The sequence below is a fragment of the Heterocephalus glaber genome, unplaced genomic scaffold (assembly GCF_053883595.1).
Source record: "Heterocephalus glaber isolate CG9 unplaced genomic scaffold, H.glaber_assembly_v1.0 deba00000122, whole genome shotgun sequence".
NCBI lineage: Eukaryota > Metazoa > Chordata > Mammalia > Rodentia > Bathyergidae > Heterocephalus > Heterocephalus glaber.
This window is the reverse complement of record NW_028258138.1, coordinates 77903084-77923480: the sequence shown is the minus strand read 5'-3', so window position 1 is coordinate 77923480 and position 20397 is coordinate 77903084. Positions and strand designations below refer to the sequence as shown.

The 20397-nt window shown below is 37.6% G+C and overlaps 1 protein-coding gene across 10 annotated transcripts in view; it reads left to right on the top strand.

Moving 5' to 3' along the window:
• The window catches only part of Rad18 (RAD18 E3 ubiquitin protein ligase), a 199852-nt gene that overhangs the window by 156826 nt on the left and 22629 nt on the right, over nucleotides 1-20397 (top strand). For 6 of the 10 annotated variants that reach the window (XM_087216724.1, XM_087216726.1, XM_087216714.1 and 3 more), the window contains one exon: nucleotides 7878-7940. The exons of 3 other annotated variants lie outside the window; for them this stretch is intronic. In XM_087216724.1, coding sequence (XP_087072850.1) covers nucleotides 7878-7940 — 63 coding nt within the window. Of the gene's footprint in view, nucleotides 1-210; nucleotides 276-7877; nucleotides 7941-20397 lie in introns of all 10 variants that reach the window. One more of the 10 variants, XR_015453336.1, reaches the window with a different exon arrangement.

The window sequence follows — 20397 nt, the reverse complement described above, 5'->3', positions numbered from 1 at the left end:
GAATTTAATGGAGTAGTTGAAATCAGACACAGAATGCCCACGTGTGCCCTGGCTTCCCTGCGATAGGCTAGTTCCCACTGCTTGCCTTGGCGTAGTGGTTATGAAGGAACACCCTGCATCACTCTATGATTGTGCACTGTGTGATTGGGCACCTGGTCAGAAAGATGTGCAGTGTTAATTTGCACGTCTTTGCTGTTCTCTTTAACACAGATGCAGTCTGGGATGTGGTTACATATCAAATTGCTGATTTGGCTTACTTTTACTCATTTTACCATGTAAGTAGTGCACATTGTTCTTATATCTCAGAGGAAGTCAGCTGTTAAGGGATGGCAGGTTTTAGTTGCAGAGAACTTTTTTTTGAGATGATGCTGCAGAAGCCAAATATAGATGCCTTTAAGATTAATGTGTGGTTTTACTGTGCTTCTCTTGCCCTAGGAGACACATTTCATTAGAGCCATTACACCGTTACTAGGGTATGGGTAATAGTGCACATAAAAAATTAGAAACACATTTAGATCATTAAAAGTTTAGAGTAAATATAGTTTGGGAGGGATAATCCTTACATACTTTTGGTCATTCAGTTGATCCTTCATTTCACGTGCAGACCAAGTCCCCCGAGGTTAAGTCTAACCCTAACGTCAGTCATGTAAGTGAGTTTCGAATTCCCCGTGAGCAGGTAGAAGACTGACACTTCATGGCCTGAACTCTGGTGTTATTGTGGATGTTGCTGTCAGCCTCCTGTGTTGGCACAGCTGAATGTGTGTTCTCACAGTGTGACCTGTTGGCTCTGTAGCAGGAGGCCTTGCTGAGCAGAGGGCCCAAGTCCCAGCCTCACACATCCCAATCTCACGCACAGGCCCTCTGCCCCTATGGCCAAAGGCATTTGCATTCAAATCAAAGCTTGAGTAGTGGGGGAAATTTTTATTTTTGAGATGCTGCTTATTTTGTTTTTAACTTTTCCTTGTGGGGTCTGGGTGTTGCAGCATATTATTAGGATCTCTTTATCTTTCAGTATTTAATTTTTACTTATGTCAATCATTTTTACTTAATCATTTACACAGATAATTGAAAAAATAAAAGCAAAATGAAGCATCATGATTTTGTTCCCCTGCTCATTTAACTTGAGAGTTTAAGTATCTTGTTGAAATAATGAATATTTTGGTAATTTAAAAAATGTCCCCTTACATTAGACTTTTAGTGTTGATATCTTCTTTTGTTTCTTAAGTTTGTAATTTAAATATAAGCATAGATATTTAACTATTTTAAACCTGAATTTTTCCATAGAGCCAAGAGAACTTCAGTATTTGAAAATAACTCAATGTCTTTTATTTCTCTTCCTTAAAAATAATACATGCAGCACTTTTATAAGAATTTAAAGTCACTGACCTAGAGGGAATGCTTCTCTCTTTAATACAGTATTTGTAACCCTTTTCTTCAACACAAATAGAAAATGATAGTATGACAGTGGCTTGCAGGATAAAGAGGTGTCTTCTTTGGGTTTTAGCTACAGTAGGTCTCACTGGGGTGAGGACTCATGCTTATGTGTCACCAGCCCATGGGTAAAGGGAGAGACTTAGGAAACTTTGCTTGTGTGTGCTATGCATATACACTATAAAGTAATGAGTAGATGGACATGCATAGTAAACAGACATAGGTATATGGCAAATGGGAAGGAGGATCTAGAGATGAGGGGAAGGGAAGTAAAAAGAATTAAGATGTGTTACATATATGTACCAACTTCCCATGACAAATGTAATTATTATATAGTACAAATGTGTGCTAATAAAATTTTTTAAAGTTTTTTTAAAAGATTCTCTTGAGTAGAAATGATAGCAGTAATATTTGAAGTGTTTCTGACAGGTAAAGCACAATCCTAATGAAAGGTAAAGCCAGGTTTTCTGAGCTGAAGGATAATGCTTTCTCTTCATTGGTTTTACTTTTCTCCAAATGCTTGGAAGACACCACAGCCAAATGAGTAAAGTTTTCAATTTTTGAAATGGAATTGAATGAACAGATGAGTATTAAAAGTGACAAGCTTATGAGTTTCTGTAGTCCATTATTTTCACATAACAGTAAAATGTTAGAGGGTAAAGCACATAATGAAAAAAGAGTGTGAGGGAGTGTACTGCATATCAGAGTAGAGCTCATCTTATACAGTAATGCCTCGGCTGTCCAACTCAGTTCGTTCCAAATCCATGTTCAAACACTGAAAAGTTTGAGAACTGAACGTATTTGTCCCGTAAGAAATAAGACATGAATTTGTCCTATTTCAGTTCATGAGTTTTGTTTGTTCAAAGTTTCTAGAAAAAATTGTAGGAACATGGAATAGTTGCTTAGTATCTTTTGCATTCTCAAAGAGAAACAGGTGGTACATGAGGTAGACATCTTTGGGTGAATGGCACATTTTTGGGGGGATGCGTCTTCATCTAAGACATTATACCAGCAAGTACCTGAGCATCATGTGACCCTATGAGATGTATGTACCAGCAGTCAGTTATTCTTACATTATTGTGGGATTTCAGCTCAGCCTGTAGAAAGATGTCTGGCCAGTGGGCAGTTGTTGAAATAATCTCACTAAGCTTCAGTTTCCTTATTGATTAAAAAAGGAATTGAATGGGCTGGGGATTTAGCTCAGTGGTTCCACCGCCTGCCTCGCAAGTACCAGGTCCCGAGTTCAGTCCCTGGTACAAAAAAAAAAGGAATTGTAGTTCTTTTAAAATTTTTTTTTCCATGCTAACTTACTTAGATGTCTCTAAAAACCAAATCAGATGACCACAGATTATAACTGCTTTGTAAAGTGACATAAGCTTTGTGATTTTTGCATGACCTCATGTCTTACTAAGGATTACCCGTGTATTACTTGATGGTAAGTTCTTTCTTTTTATTATCTTTTATGTATTTTTTGTTTTGCTTTTAATATTGCATGTACTCAGCCACATTCAAATTGATGCCACAATTAAGAGAAGAGATTAGGGAGGAAGGATAAATATTAGATAATAGAAAAATTCCACTTATGAGTAATCTTTATCCATAGAGTTTTTATAGCAGATGTTTGCATTTTTCCTACCCCACAGTACGTTTTGTACCTACCATGCTGGATAAATAAAAAGTTCTGATGAATTTGTATGCTGGTGTCATAGAAACCATGGAAATGAAAGACTTAAATGGTGTACATAGTGATCAGGTTTCCTAGGACAAATTGAAATACAGTGCTGAAACTGACATGGTTGAAATAGTATCTAAACAATTATTTAGGTAACTCAGACTCAAGTGTGTTTCATGAAAATGGAACTGGTGTTTGTTGAACACATACTATGTGCCAAGCTCTAAGAAAGCACATTATGTGTTAACATTGATTCATCTTTAAAATATACCTATAAAGTACATGTATTATTATCCTGACTTTGCAGGGAGGATACTGAGACTTGGAAAGATTCCATAATCTGCCCAGGGTTACACAGTAAGTGACAGAAATGGGACTTAATTTCACTTGCAACCTTTATTTCCCTTGACACTAAAATTTATGATTTTTTTTTCTCATTACTAGGCATAGGTTGCCAGAGTATTTGTTATCTTTTCAGCTTTGGTGGTAGGATGAAATTGAATACTACAAAAGGATTATGCAAAGGTAGTATTTTCCTTTGCCTGATAAGAAGTTGTGCTCCTTTTGGTCAGAGAACGGCAAGAGTGAAATACAGTATTTTAGAAAGAGCAGCTAGGAGCAGACACATGAAAATAAAGTCTAGATGATACGAAAAATTAAGTACGAGTGACTCAGCTAAGCCTTCCAGAATCTTCCAGAACAGAGGTTGGGAAATCATAGAATTCAAGATTGATTACTTTTTATCAGTGAGACTTCTTTGTGTGTAATCTGTGTAGCAAGGTCCACTATATCCTGGACTACTGATGAAATTGGGGCATGATTCGATTGCTTGTCCTTAGAGAATCTGTAACTTTCCCGTACCAGACCTCAGGTTCATCCAGCTTCTTAGAGTGTGGTCTTCTCGAATGTTCAGAACCCAAAAGGAGAGAAGCTCAAGTTCACTCTGAAAAAAGTTCCTTGCCCTACACTTAAAAGTTATAGTTGTGTAGGCTTGGGCATACTCTGACCCCAAGTGTAAAGCAGTGTAATTAATTTTCTCCTGTGAAGGATTTTTAAAGATGTCTTGATTTTTGGGGGGGCCACTGGAGATTGAACTCAGATCCTTGCACTTGCGAGGCAGGTGGTGGAACCACTGAGCTAAATCCCCAGCCCTATTAAGGGAATTTTTGATCTTCAAAGCATATTAAAATGATTAAGACCTCAAAAATAATTGCTTTACCCACAAGGAATAGATCTATGAGTGATAATTTTATTTTTTTTTTTATGAATGATAATTTTAGTAACACTAACATTTATGCCTCAGCTCTTTGTAAAATCCTATTTGTAAAACTGTGTTTAATTTCAGTACTGCTTTTGAGTAGAATATAGCCAAGTACATTGCTTTAAGAAGGAATCAGCAGTTCTGTCTGGTATTTCAGTCTTAGCATCAACCTTAGTAATTCAGAAGGGAATAGAATTGAAGTAGCAGATGCAGCAGAAAACACTGAAACTGGATCATACTTCTCTCGACTTTTGTCAGTCCTTCTGTGATTTGGGGGTCACTCGGTTGGGTGCCAGGGGTAGAGTAGAAGGAAAGGTAATAGGAATTGAGGGTTCTGGGGGCTTCAGCATGGCTGGACGGTGGTATTGAAGTCAGGGAGGAAGAGCGTGCAGGCTGTTCACAGATGTGTTTTTTGTAAACCTCCTCTACCATCTGTTTCCAGAGAGGCAGCCTAGCAGAAACTCTCAGGTTTATGCCATTAGTGTACACAAATATTTTCCTTTAACAGTGGTTTGTGCTGGTGATTTGAAAGCTGCTAGGATGAGGTAAATTGAATAAACTCCACTAGGTTAGTTGACAGCCTTGGCTGTCCTGCTTACTTAGCTGGAATGGTAGGGATACTTTGTAACCTTCCTGTTTAAAAAACAAAAAAAGTAAAAAATGTGTGTGTGTGTGTGTGTGTGTGTATGTGTCTGTGTGTGTGCATTAGGGGTGTGGGGAGGGGAGGTGTTGGCAAGAAGCTGACTTGACTCTTTTCTGTGTAACACCTGCAGAATCCAGAACCAAATGGTCACCCTTAGTTCCCATTCCTCTGCTGCTCACTGGTTCTCAACAGGAATGATGTCAGCTCCAGGAGTAAGGAAAGGGGTGGGGTGGGGAGGCGATGGTACATTCCTGTAATCCTAGCCACTCAGGACTCTAGGGCAGGAAGGTTGCAAGTCTGAGCCAGCCTGGACAACTTAGTGGGTCCTGTCTCAAAATAAAATTTAAAAACAGAGTTGTATATGTAACTCAGTTTTAGGGGCCCTGGCCCAATCCCCAGTATTGCTCAAATGAAAGAACTGGTTGTGGGACGGATGGAACAAGAAAACCTTACTCCTTTTATATACAAAGCACAGATGTGGGCCGGAGATTTAGCTCAGTGGTTCCACTGCCTGCCTCGCAAGCACAAGGTCCCGAGTTCGATCTCCAGTACCAAAAAAAAGGAAATCAATCACAAAGCACAGATGCATAAATACAATACATAAAAGGATAGATATTACATTTGTAGTATTAACTTTCATGAAGAGAGTTCAGGGGAAAAAGGAAGTCTGAAAAGGTTCTTTTGGGGGAACAATAATGAAAAAAGGTGGAGAAATACCTGTTAATTCTATCTGGGTAACAGAATGGATGACTTTGGAGTAGAAAGGAGAGAATGGAAAGTTTAGGTTAAAACAGCTTCCATTTTCTTATGAACTAGAATAGTTATCTCTGAAGTAGAGGCACAAGAGTTGAGATCTTGTGAGTAAAGAGCTTCAGAACCCCTTTGGTGCGAATGGGATGACAGTGAATAGAGCCCCTCCTGAGTAAGTGGATGTGAGTCTGTTTCTTAGGACAATAATAAAGTTGGTGAAATCTGCTTAATATCCTTCAGGGCCTTCCACTTTTCTTACTTCTCTCTTAATAAAAACTACATTTCACTAGTTGTTTAATGGGAAATCCTACTTAAGCCAGCTTCAGGTAAAATAGATGATAAATTAATGTGTGACTATTCTCAGGGACACTTGCCTCTGAGCAGGGGCTGTGCCAGTGTAAGAGTAGCAGATGCTTAGGTACAACTAGATCAGTGGTTCCCCACCCAGGGCTGAAGGAATGCTCACAGTGCACATGTACACAAAAGAGAATTGTCTCTGGACAAAACAGTGCCTCACAAATGCATGTGTTACTATTTTTAAAATATGCAGTACTGCTGAATAAATACACACTAAAAGTATTATTGAATGTATAATTGTTCTTTATCATGACTTTTTTTCTCAAATACTAAAATTACTACTACTTCCACGTGACCTTCATGTCCTGTAGTAACGGAACCACTGATTCATAGAGGGACAACACACTTACAGTGTGCGGGGTCTCCACACCTAAACCATGACACACAGTCATAGTCAGGACAGCCCTGCCCGTAGCCCCTTCAGAGTGCCAGGAATTTGAGGGGAAGTCCCAAACTGTGTTTAATGACTCTCTGGTCCTTTTTTTGTTATTCAGGCACTATACGCAAACATTGCTACAAAATATATGTTAGAAACTTCACAAATTTCCACCCCTAAACCCACACAAATATTCCCAGTGCCAGGCCACAATGCCCTCTCTCTTTTTAGGGCCCATACTGTGTTCTCTTTGAGAATGGAAGGAATTCTGCCCAGCGGACTTCCTTATGCCTTAAAAACAAAATAAAGTAATTTGTCACAAGTGTTTGAGAATGATTTGTTGGTACTTAAATCTTCATAATTTTTAAACTTTTGTTTATTAGAGTATCACTAAAAATATGATTGGCATGAGCATTTCCAAGTCTGTTTTTCTCATCTGAGAGAGAACGGGATTTCTTTTAGCCTTCCCTACTCCACAGAGTATATGACAGCTACTTCTGTCATATTTCATGTAGTGCTCATGGCATTGTATGTGTTGCATGTCTAGAAGTGCTTTTTTGATATTGATGTATGCTTATCCTTTCTAAAAATAATTTTGTATTAACTTGAGAAAGAACAAGATGCTAAAAGCCTTAGTAGAGTTTGTTCTATTTCTGTTAAGGCTACAGATATAGTACTTCAAGCTATGTTTCATTTATAACTAATTACTATTACTAGGAGGGTCAGATTAATTAAATTTTCTTTTACTTTGATTAAAAAGAGGCTGAAAACTACTTAGGAACCTATCTCTTATGAATCTTACTAGAGTTGTTTTTTTTTCTTGGTGCTGTGGATTGAATAAAATACAATTTGATCTTTGGTTGATATAGGAAATTAAAAAGTCATGACAGTATTCCATTTAGATCTAGGTTTTATGTTGAGGGATTTATTTGAACTTTAGTGATTTTTTTCATTATTGATAATTCATTGTTTTTATAGCTATTGAAATTAAAATGATATATAACAAACAATGTTTAAAGTGCAGTCTGGTTGAGTTTCTATGTATGCGTGCAGTTTTTTGGGTTTTTTTTTTTGGTACCGGGGATCAAACTCAGGTCCTTGCGCTTGCGCAGCAGGCGGCGGAACCACTGAGCTAAATCCCCGGCCCTATGTAGGCAGTTTGAAACCGTCTTCATGTTCGAGATGGTGATCACACCCACCACTCCTGAGTGTCCTTGTGCCGCTTTGTGCCCCTGCTTGCCCATCCCAGTCCCATGTGCAGGTAATTGCCACTGGTTTGCTGATTTGTCTTCTGTCACGATAGACTAATTGGTACTTTCTAGAATTTTATCTAAGTGGAACCATGCAGTTTTATCATCTGGTAATACTGACATACATATCCTCTTAGTTCCAGTTCAGACATCATAAGAGATCTTCTGGAAGAAGAGGAAGCCTGGGAAGCATCCCACAAGTAAGGTCTCATAATCAAAAAAAAACACATGTATTTTTGACCCAAAAAGTGATGATTCCATGCAGCTGATTTTCAAACAAAGAATGTTTGTACTTTCTGGTTTGAGAAAGTAGTAATCTACACGTAAGGTAAAAATTTCCAGTTTACTATTTGTTTCTGTACATTCTGCTTAAAAAGAATGGAATCCTATTGTAATAACTCTAGTTACTTACCAGAAGTTGTTTCTGTAAATCTAAATTACTCCTGTGGACAGTTTAATCATTTGGCCTAAAACACTGGCTCAAAGTCATTAGGAAACTTTAAATCCCTTCTTTTACAAAGGAAATAGAAGCTATTATATGGAAATCCTTATCTTCTTAATACAAAACATGTAGGTCTGCCTGTATTGATACACATACTGTTCTCATTCTCTCCGTTTATAATAAAGGAATATATCACCTCCTGAGGCTAATAGTTCCTTCCCCCTCATTCCTATACTCTTGTCTAGAACTCCATCCCTTCTCCCTTCTTCTCTCTTCTTTCTCTATCTCTCAGTGTGTATTTTCTGCTCAGTTTTCAGTATCTGTTTGTACCCTTTGCAGCACCATTGTAATTTGATAAATGGTGTCTACACTTGGACTTATTTCCTTATCTCCCATTTACCTTTTAGCATATTCAGCCAGTCCATCATTCTGAACTTTCACTAGCCCACTGAAGATCTCCATGTTGCTAAATCCAGACAAGTTTTAGACTTCATCTTCCATGGCTTCTTAGCAGTATTTGGTACTACAGATCTGAATGTTCTCTCTTCCTTGGCTTCTGAGACACATCACTTTGGTTTCCCTCTTGCTTTTCCAGCTGCTACCTTTCCTCTTCCTTCACTGGTTTGTCCTCAGAGAGGCCAAGAATTGTTCATGTTGGTCAAGATTAAACTGATTTCCTAGTGACTTTATATCTTCTGGCTGTACCTTTCCTGAGCTCCAGACTCGTATCCAATTGTACACTGTTGCCTTCTCTTGGATTTTTTTGATACCTCAAAAAATGCAAATCTGAACACTTCACTTGTATCTACTTTTCATTTCTCCATGAAGGATTTTTAAAAACAAGATAAAAACACCATTCTTTTCCAGTGTTCCTTTTCAGCCAATTTCTTAAGGTGAAAAAAAATCTAGTTGTCATGTATGAGATCTTATTCTCCATGGCCTGCTTGTGCAGTCTGCCCAGTTCTATAGGTCTGGGGGAGCCTGTCAATTTATTTCCACCTCTCATCACTCTAATCCATGCTTCTATCATATCTTTACTTCACGACGGCCTCTGATTGTGTCTGTCCTCATATTCTCTGGCTTCTCTACCATCTGATCACCAACCTGCATTACAGTGAACTTTTTAAGGTGCAGATTTCATCACTGTTATTCACTCCTCTATGTTAAAAACCTATAGCTTCTTGTTCCTCTTAGGGTTAAGAAGGAGCTCTCTAATATGTTCCAAAAGGTCCTGCACAACCAGGTCTTCTTCACACCCAACTCTTAAGTCATGGCAATGTTGTACAAAAGTTTGAGATACTGGCTGCATTACTTTCTCCTCTAACAATATTTAAATAAATTCTGGGAGAAGAGGTTACTTTGCCAATAGCTCCCTTTTGTATCATTCATGCTGAATCAAACCCTGACACCAGTGGCTGTAACTCAGAACCCCTGAGCCCAAGCCTGTTTTTGATAATGATGACCTCTTAAAATCATGTGTCAGAACACACTAGGAAAACAATTCCCACCACTTAATGACAACAGGTAACTATTAAAGCAGGAAGGATGTAAGTGCTCATCCAGTACAGATGCTTTATTTTATAGAGCAGTTAGCTGAGCTTCAGAGAGGTCAGTTGACTGGGTCAAGGGCCACAGCTAGGTATTAACACTGCCAGGATCAAAATCCAGCCTCCTGATTTCAGCTTCTGGTTATAATGCAGTTTAAACAACCATGGTTTTTACTATGTACTTGCTTATGCTGTAATATAGTTTTAGAAACAGGATCAGGAAACACCTTCACAGGTTTATTTTGTAACAAAATGTGGTAGTATTTCGTGGTACCCCAAGTAACACATTTGAGGTATTAATCCTAGAACATAATATTTCAGTTCCAACACATATGTTCTCCTAATTCTGTGAATGATTTAGAGCAGTAGTGGCAAGTCTATGGCTCACGTTACTGTGCTTTTCTTTTAAGACAAAATATATTAATGTATGAATTGTTTTATCAAATTAAACCCTCAGTATTCAAGTTTAATTGCAGTATTGACACTTTGTGATGGATAGGTGGGTTTGGATTGCAGTTTGGGCACTCACCTCTAAAACGTTCACCATCACTGATTTAGAGGTTTTGTTAGCAACATATTGCTCTATATTAAGCAATGTTCCATAAGCAGTCTGCTTATGAAATTTCCTACTCTTAAGATCTTATGTCTGTAAATCTTGGTTCATTTAACTGTTTCAGGTTACATTTTCTTCTTTATGAGATGGTCAGGCAGATATGGGCATAAGACACAGAAAGGTCCAGGAAAACCGTGTTTCTTTTTTTTTCATTCATATATTTATTGGTACATTTTAGGTATACAGTACGTTTACGTTTATTATTGGGTGCTTGTACCTGTACATGATGTATCTTAGTTCTTATTTTTTCCCCCATTACCTGTGTGCCCTTCACCCCTTCCACCCTTCCCTATTTACATAGATTTTGTTTGCTTTTTTTTTTTCTTTTCTCATAATTTTTCCTTTCCCTTCTTCCCTTTCCCCTTCCCCTCCCACCACCCCTACACCTTTGGACCTTTTCCTATTTCAAAGTATCATTTATTCATTTTAATCTTTTTAATCCTTATTTACACTTTCAGTTTCTCACACTAGAGAAACTATTTGGTATTTACACATGTGTGTCCTATTTATTTCACTTAAGAGTATGGCCTCAATATGCATCCATTTAGCTATAAATGTCTCTAGTTTCTCATTCTTTATGGCTGAGTAGTACTCCATTTTATAAAAAACCCACATCTTCTTTATCCAGTTTCCAGTTGATGGGCACTTGGGCTGTTTCCAAGCTTTAGCTATTACAAACTGTGCCACTATAAACATAGGTGCACATATATTGCTGTGGTATGAGTCTTTTAATTCTTTGGGGAAGACCCAGCAGGGGAATAGCTGGGTCAAATGGGACCTGTAGTCCTAGTTCTTTGAGGTATCTCCATACTGATTTCCACAGTGGTTGCACCAGTCTACACTCCCACCAACAATGGAGAAGGGTTCCTCTCTCCCCACACCCCCGCCAGCATTTGTTATTGGTTGATTTCTTGATAGCAGCCATTCTTTGTGGGGTGAGGTGGAATCTCAGTGTTGTTTTCATCTGCATCTCTCGAATGACCAGAGATGTTGAACGTTTTTTCATATATTTATTTGTTGCTTTTACTTCTTTGTCTGAGAAATGTCTATTCATTTTGGATGCCCATTTTTGAATTGGGTCTTTGAATTTGAGGGGTCTGATTTTTTTAAGTTCTTTATATATTCTCGATAGTAGACCTTTATCTGAGGTACAGGTGCTAAAAATTTCTTCCCACATTGTAGGTTGTCTCTTAGCTCTGTTGGTAGTTTCTCTTGCAGTGCAGAAGCTTTTTAATACGATGAGTTCCCAGTTGTTGATTCTTTGTGCTAGCTCCCGTGCTACTGAGGATTTGTTCATAAAGTCTTTTCCTATGCCAATGTCATCAAGAGTTCTACCTAACTTATCTTCCAGCAAGTTTAGTGTTTCTGTCTTAATATTTAGATCTTTAATCCACTTCGATCTTAGTTTAGTGCATGATGATAGGTATGGGTCTAGTTTTAATCTTTGGCAGGTTGAAATCCAGTTTTTCCAACACCGTTTATTAAATAAGCTATCTTTCCTCCAATGAGGGTAAAAACCATGTTTCTTATACACACAGGTCCAAGGGGGTATGGCACACCACTCAGGACCACATGAGGAAGACTCCAAGCTGGCCAGGAGATAGGAGGCAGCAACAAGAGAAAATGTTAGACCAGAAACTTTACTAAGGTTTCTGCAGGAAAGTCAAAGGACTGGGTAAACAGTTTAGGGCTGACTAATTTGAATAATTTCAGGCTCCAAGATAAAGGGATAGCCCCTCATTACTAGTACCTGGGACTGGAATGATGTTGCCTCCTACTTTGGAGGGGCCAGATGGAGAAGGCATGACACTAAACTGTTTAGTTTGCATAACAGTGGCTTCTGGCTGGGCATTTGCTATAGCTAAGAGTTGACTAGCCTTTCCTCACCCCACTAGGGCACTCTGCTCAGCCAGAAAACTTATAAAGTGTCAGATGTCATAATATAACATAACACACACACACACACACACACACACACACAAACACACATCCCAAGCTACAAAATATATTTTCATTGAACAAAGTGAAAATGGGAAGAGGAATGGACCTGGTATATCATTTCATTTTACTTGCCCTGGCTTCCCCTGCGTTGATTGAGAAAAACCTTGAGAAGTGTGTGTACAATGGGTTTTATCTTCTCAAAATACTCCCTCTTGGAGTGCTTTCTTCTTTGGACCTAGCCACTGTGATGTGGTAAGTCCAGCCCAAACATGAGGAGAGGCCACTGTAGGGGTACAGAGGACCCAGCCATCACCTCTGACTGAGCTTCCAGCCAACATAGCCAGCTCCAACCTGCTTGTCATGTAAGTGAGCTATCTTGGAAGTGGATCCTCCAGACTCCGTTAAGCTGTCTCTTCTGACCTGAGCTCTCCCCAGGTCTCAAAAGCATGAGCAAATTAATGATTGTGTTTTGTGCCTCTAAAGTTTGAGAATGGTTTGGGCAATAGATAATTGAAACAGACAATAAGCAGAAACGGTTTCTGTTTTTGTTTTTAATTGCTATAACAAACAAACTTCCCTAAACCCTTGTAGCATAAACCACAACCATTTTTCAGTCTGAGGCCTGGACCTATGCAATCAGCTTGTGGGCTGGCAGGGACTGTGTTAGATACGCTGTCCGGACCTCTTCCTCTCTCTGTGTAGTCTTGAGCCTTTCCTTCTCCATGTGTCTTCTCTAGTGATCTCTTCATGTGGTCTTTGCAGCAGATAAATGGATTTCCTACATGGTAGAGGCTCAGGGTTCCTGACTTTACCTATCAGTTTTTTGCCTCTCAGCTCCAAATTCACTCTTTCTTTGCCTGTTCTCTGAAAATTGAATGGAGCTGGGTTTTTTGTTTGTTTATTTTGGTCCCAGGGATCGAACTCAGGACCTTGCATTTGTGAGGCAGGCGCTGTGCCACTGAGCTAAATCCCCAGCCCTGAACCAAGCTGTTTAAATAGTTTCCCCTGCCAGCTCTCCTGATGTTACTCTTTATCTGTGGAAGGCATCGAGGAAACCTTGCAAGAGGAACAGGTTTTGCCACTTGGTCCTTGTATACTCACTGGCCAGACTCTTGTAGCACTGACAGCTTTTCTAGTGCTGGCTCCTAGGTGCACAGCAGCCTTGTGGCAGTGGCCCTCAGTTGGCCAGAGTTATGCACTCTTCAGCCAGATCTGAGTCTTTCTGGGAGGGAGGAAGAGTTCTGTCCTGTGTGCTTTGTCGAAGTCCTAGAGGCAGTATTATTCCTTTTTTCTTTCTGTATTCTGTAGGGTTCCTTTTATTTCTTACTAGCCATACCCTCATTATTGAAAGCCCTGTTATAGTAACTTTGTATTAAAACTGTTCTTTTCTAATTATTGTGACCCTGATTAGACCCAGGCTGATAAGTCTCCTAAGAGTACAAATATGAAGGCTCGAGGCTCTTTTTTAGGTGGAAGGGTACTAGGCATTAAACCCAGGGCCTTTGCTCTGAACTATGTTCCCAGCCCTATTTTTATGTTTCTATTTTGAAACAGGCTCTCACTAAGTTGCCCAGGCTGGGCTCAAATCTGCAGTCCTCATGCCTCAGCCTTCCAGAGTACTGTGGCCTATTCTCCGGCTTTATTAAGACTTTATCCAAAATGAGTACGACATTACTTCTGTCATACTCCACTGAGTCATAGAATAAGTCCAAAGTCCTAGGCAGGAACTGTGATTCATTAGGGGCCACCACTGTACCAGGCTCACTCAACACCACAGACACCACCCAGTCTAGATGCAGCACAGTTCCAGGACTTCAGGAATCTCCTTCATGGCTCCTCTAAGTCAAAATTTACCCAAGATAAGCACTGTTGTGACTCACATTACCATAGATTAATCTGGCCTGGTTGTAAACCTCATAAATGGAGTCATATGATGTGTACTCTTTGATGTCCTTCTTTAGCACAGCACAGTGTTTGTGCCTTTTTCTACACTTACATCTGATACTAACAGGTTATTTGTCATTGCTGTATCTGTCAGTGCTTCTCCTAATGTGGTCTTCCAGCCTCCTGAATGGAAGTCTCTGAGGATCAGGCCCAGTAATCTGTGACAAACCTTCAAGTGATTCTGCTACATGCTCAAGTTTGGCAACCATGATCAATAGCAGTTGTGGTGAACCTATAGCACACATGCCACAACAGGCTGTTTGTATCATTGAAAGCTCTGAAAGGTTCGCTTGTCACTACTGAATTAGTGATCATCCATTCCGTCATTGGTAGATACATATATGGTTTTGTTGGAGTTTGGGGCCGTTATGAATGACTGTGAAGAACATAATTGTAAATGCCTTCCAGTGTGCATTCATTTCTGTCGAGTATATTCCTAGGAGTGATATATGCTGGTATGCATATATCCAGCTTAAATCATGATTGCTAAACATGTTTTCAAAGTGGTCATGCTAATTTAAACTCCAATTAGCAATGGTAGTTCCAGCTGTATCTTATCCTCATCAGTCTTTAATGTTCTTAGTCTTTGATTTTAGTCTTTCTAGTGGGTATCTAGTGTTATCTGACTATATTGAATACATTTTCTTCTCTTTATTGTTTGTAGTAGGTCTTTGTAAGTCTTTGTTGCATGTATGTATTATAATCATCTTTTGCTCTGTAGGAATTGGCATTTCATCTTCTAATCATGTGTTTTGAGGAGAAATTCTTAATTATCATATCCAATTTAGCACTTTTCCTTTATGGTTAGTTTTTTTGTGTTGTATGAGAAATTTTCTCTACCTTGAGTTCTGAAAGGCATTTTCCTATGTTGTTTTCTAGAATCTCTTTTGTATTGGTGTTTCTTATCTCTTAATATGGCATATGTACCCATTCATTTAGGTTCTTAAACTGCTTTTCTTACATATTTTGTAATTTTATATACATCCTTTGTTTGATTTCTGGATATTTAATGTCTTTTTATGCCTGGAAATATTTGTTTACTTAGTTTCTAATTACTTTTTGGTAGTTTATAAAACTAAGTTTGTGCATTGACCCTGTAATTCAGGACTTTCTATAAATTTACTTAATAATTCTAATAGTTTATAGATTCCTTTGTGTTTTCTGCAAATGTAGGTGTGTCACATCCATGTAATGCATTCTATACCTTCTTTCATGCTTAATTATACTGGTTTAGGACTACTACTCAGAAGTTAATTAGAAGTGGTGATAAGGGCATCCTTTTGTAATTTCTACCCTTAGTGAAAAAACAATAAATGTTTTATCTTTTATCCAATTTTTAACATGAATTATGTTCAGTTTTATCAAATATTTTTATGTGTGTAGTGAGATAAACATGTGATGTTTTTTGGTAATTTTAAATGTTAAATGAGATTGACTTCCTGAAATAAACCTAATAGGTAATAGTGTTTGACTTTTTTAATATGTTACTAGACTTGACTCTTAATATTTTATTAAAGTTTCTTGTTAGTGTTGTACAGTTGACTTACAACATTGCTTCCATGCAATGTGGTTGTCACATTTTAGCCCTTACTCGAGATTATGCATTGATTTTCTGGATGGTCTTTGTGCCCCATACAGAGGATTAAAAGTATTCCACAGGGAAACAACCAATACCATATTTAGAAAAAAATCAGAACACCCAGCTGTTTGTAATGGACCCTATTCTAACCAGGCTATAGTCAGCATGAGCCCAGGGAGGCCACTTAGGACAATGTTCTTTCCATACCTGACCAAGAAGGGGAGGGGATCTTTAAACTATTTTAAGTATATTCAAAGAACTAAAGACAGCTATCTATTGAAAAAAAGAACAAGAGGAAAATATGAGAACCATGTATCATCAAATACAGGATATTAATAAAGAAATAGAAGTGCTTAGAAGAAGAACCAAATAGAAATTCTGGGTTTGAAAGGCATGCTAACAGCATGAAAAATTCACCAATGGGCTCAACAGGAGATTTGAGCAGTGGAAGAAAAGATCAGTGAAGTTGAGGAGAGGTCAGCTGAGATTACCCATTCTGAGGAACAGAAAGAAGGGTAAAGGATAATAATAATCCCCCAAGACCTATGGGACACCACCAAATGCACCAACTTATGCATAATGGAGATGTAAGGAGAAGAGAGAGAGAAAGCATCAGAAGGAATGACAGTAAATAGTGGTGAAGTTTCCCCAAATTTGATGAAAAACACTACACATCTCAGAAGCTCAACAAACTCCAAGTAGTATAAATGCAAAAACATCCATATCTAGACACATCATAACCAAACTGTCAGAAGTCAAAGACAGAAAAAAATCTTAAGAGAAAAACAATTCATTACTTAAAACCGATTAGACGATTTGTTGTTAGAAATTATGGAGGCCAAAGACAGTAAACTGACATATTCCAAGTGCTAAAAAAGAGACTGTCAACCAAGAATACTGTAACAAATGTGTCCTTCAGAGATGAAAGTGAAATAAAGATGTTGCAAGAGAAACAAAATCGGGGAGAATTGGTCACTAGGGAATCTGTCTTATATAAAATACTAAAAGGAATCTTTCAGGCTGAAATGAAAAGACTCTGAACAGTAACTTGAATCCACATTAAAAAATAAATAGTGCCAGTTAAGGTAACTACATGGGTAAATATGAAAGAGCATTGATATATTTTGGATTGGAACTTTTTTCTCCTATTTTAAAAGACAGTTGCATAAAGCAATAATTACAAATCTGTGTTGTTGAACACACAATGTGTAAAGATAAAATCTGTGTGACAATAATAGCACAATTATGGGGAAAGGTACAGAGCTGTATACAGGAACAAAGTTTTTGTATACTATTGACATCACATTGGCATTAATCTGAACTAGATTTGTTGTAAACTAATATCCTAATTTTAATCCCCAGGGCAACCATTAAGAAAATACATTTTAAGATATAGTAAAAGAAATTAAAATGAAAAAATAAAATTATCTGTGATGGAGAAATAAAGGAACAACAAAAATTTATTAGATATTGACTAGCACATCTATACTGATATCACACAACATAGACTTTAAGATAAATATTGTTTGCCCAGCCACCATTCCACCACTCCCAGGGCAGAGGAGGTGAGCTGTGTAGGTGCCAGCAGCACTCCCCACCCCTGTGAAAATGAGAAGACACGTAAACAAGACTCAAAAACAGACTTCCAGATCACCTACAGCAGCCCCAAAGGGAAACGAGATGGAACAATCTGATACTCAACCACCTGGACTCACTGAACTGGCAACGAAGGAGGATCTGGAAAAAATGAAATCAGAAATAATTTCTCAGATAACAGCAGAGATTGTGCCCATAGTGCAAGACATGATTAATAAATCTAGAGAGGACACAGATAAAAAAATAGAGGAGCTGAGGAACATGATGGAATCCCAACCTAGGAAACAAATGGAATTCATAAAACAGATACAAACAGATATCCAGGAGATTAAAAACTGTATTGAAAGTCTACACAGCAGAATGAACCAAGGTGAGGACAGAATTTCAGATACAGAAGATAAGATTTCAATTAGTGACCAGGAAAAGAAAAATTGCTATAAAATTGTAAGGGACCACGAGAAAGCAATCCAGCAGCTGCTAGACAATGCAAAGAAGAATACAATAAGACTGATTGGAGTCAATAAACAAACAGGAGAGAGTGCAAATGACATAAAAAAAAAACTGTTCATAGAAGTGATGGCAGAAAACTTCCCAAGGAGGGGAAAAGAACTTGACATACACATAAGTGAGGCATATAGGACTCCAAATGGCCTTGATCAAAAAAAATCTACACACACACATATAATAGTTAGGATTCCAGAAACCCAACAGAAGAACAAAATTCTACAAGCAGTGAGATAAAAGAAACAAATCACATACAAAGGAAAACCCATCAGAATCACAGCAGACTTCTCAACACAAACCCTCAAGGCAAGAAGAGCTTAGAGTGATGTATTTCAAGCCCTAAAGGAAAACAGCCTCCAACCCAGATTGACGTACCCTGCAAAACTCTCTTTCAAAATTGATGGAGAAAGAAGATACTTTCATGATAAAGAGCACTTTAGAAACTTCATGAATACCAAACCAGCACTCCAAAAAATTTTAGACAATATCCTAGGAAAAGACAATGAGGATCACAACCCCAGGAAGCCCAGCAGAATGAACTCATTGGGCATGACAAGAAATTAAATGCAAAGGGGGAGAATCCAACAGAAAGAAAACGTCATGACAAGGCTTTTAAAACTTTTAACTTCATCTCCCTAATGAGTGTATAATTCAATCTTGTTATTGTACTGATTAGTATTTTTCTGATTCTAATGTTGTACACCTTTCCTTGTTCTGTACTGGCTATTTATCATCTTCTTGTGTCTACTTTTTAATTGGGTTGTCTATTAATGAGCTGTAAGAATTCTTTATATATTCTGGTCATAGGTTATATGCATTGTAAATATGGTCTGTTTAAGGACTACTTTTCATTTTAATGATGTCATTTAAAGTTCTAAATTTTGATGGACTCTCATTTATCAATTTTTTTCTTTTATACATCATGTTTTTTATATCCTAGGAAGTTCTTGCCTACCCTAAATTCATAAACATTTTCCCTTATAATTTCTTCTTAAAGTTTTATACTTTTAGGCTTTCATATTTAGGTTCATAGATCCTTTCAAGTTATTTTTATGTATGGAAATAAAGGGTTGAGGTTAATTTTTTATATACGGATACTAGGTGTTCTAGTGCCATTTGCTGAAAACACTATCTTTTCCTCTGCTCTTGAATTGAGTTTATATTCTATAAAATGTTAATGTTAAATAATCTTTCAAAACTCAGTGGACCATATATGTGTGGTTCTATTTCTAGATTCTCTGTTTTATTCCAATGATCTATATGTCTTTCCTTACACCAACACTGCCTTGATTACTGTAGCTTTAGAGAAAGTCTTAAAATTAGGTACTAAACATCTTCCAACACTGTTTTTTTTCTTTTTCTTTTTACTTTTCTAGGTCCTTTGTACTCCTACATAACTTTTAAATTTCAATATCCAGTTCTTCATTTATAGCAAGTATACATACACCTGAATTTTTATATATACCTTGTGTTTTCTAATCCTGCTAAATTCAAATACAAGTTCTAGGGGCTCCTAGAGATTTCTTAGTATTTTCTCTGTAGATGATCATTTCATCTACATATAAAGATTTTGCTTCTACCTTGCCAATCCTATCCTAATTGTGTCATTTTATTGCCAGACTATTTTGGTTTAGGCCTATGTTTCAAAGTTTAATGGACAGATAAAGAGTAGGCATATCTGCCCTTGTTCCCCACCTTAGGGAGAAAGCATTGTATCTTCGCCATCCATATAAGGCGTTTTTGCTGGAAGTATGGAGTACATGTCTTTGATCTGTTGAAAAGTTTCTGTTCTACTTCTAATCTCCTGATAGCTTTTACCATGAACAGCTGTAGAATTTAGTTTGATACTTTTTCTTCAATTAATGACAGGATCATATGGCTTTTTCCTTTCCTCTGTTAAAATGATGACTTTTGGGGGTGCATCTTCCAATGCTGAACCAACACTGCCATCCCGATAACAAAACCACTTTCTACATCCTGCCAGATCTGACTTCTAATAGTTTATTTTGTTAAACAAATTTCTATCTATGTTCATACTTTTTTCTTCTATTATCTTTATCCAGTTTTAGAATTAGCACAATGTTGATTTCCTAAAATGAAGGGAGAAGCGTTCCTTTTTTTCTGCTTTAAATGTTTAATATAATTTATCAGTTAAAATGTATATGAGCCCGTTGTCATATAGGTAGGTTTTGAAGCTAGGAATATACTTTCTTTAATAGGTGCTATTCAAATTTTATATTTCCTCCAGAGTTAGTTTCATTAATTTGTCTTCCAAGGTACTTCCTAGAAGTTGTCAAATTTATCTCAAAACAGATTTTTGTAATATGCTTTCTATATCCTTTTAAATTCTGTAAAATCTGTGGTAATGTCTTCTAGATCTTGATATTATAATTTAAAAAATGTATAATTGATATTGTGTAAGAGGAAGAAAAGGTCTAAAGGAGCAGGGGAAGTGGGAGGGGTAGGGGAAAGGAAAGAAGGGAAAAGAAAA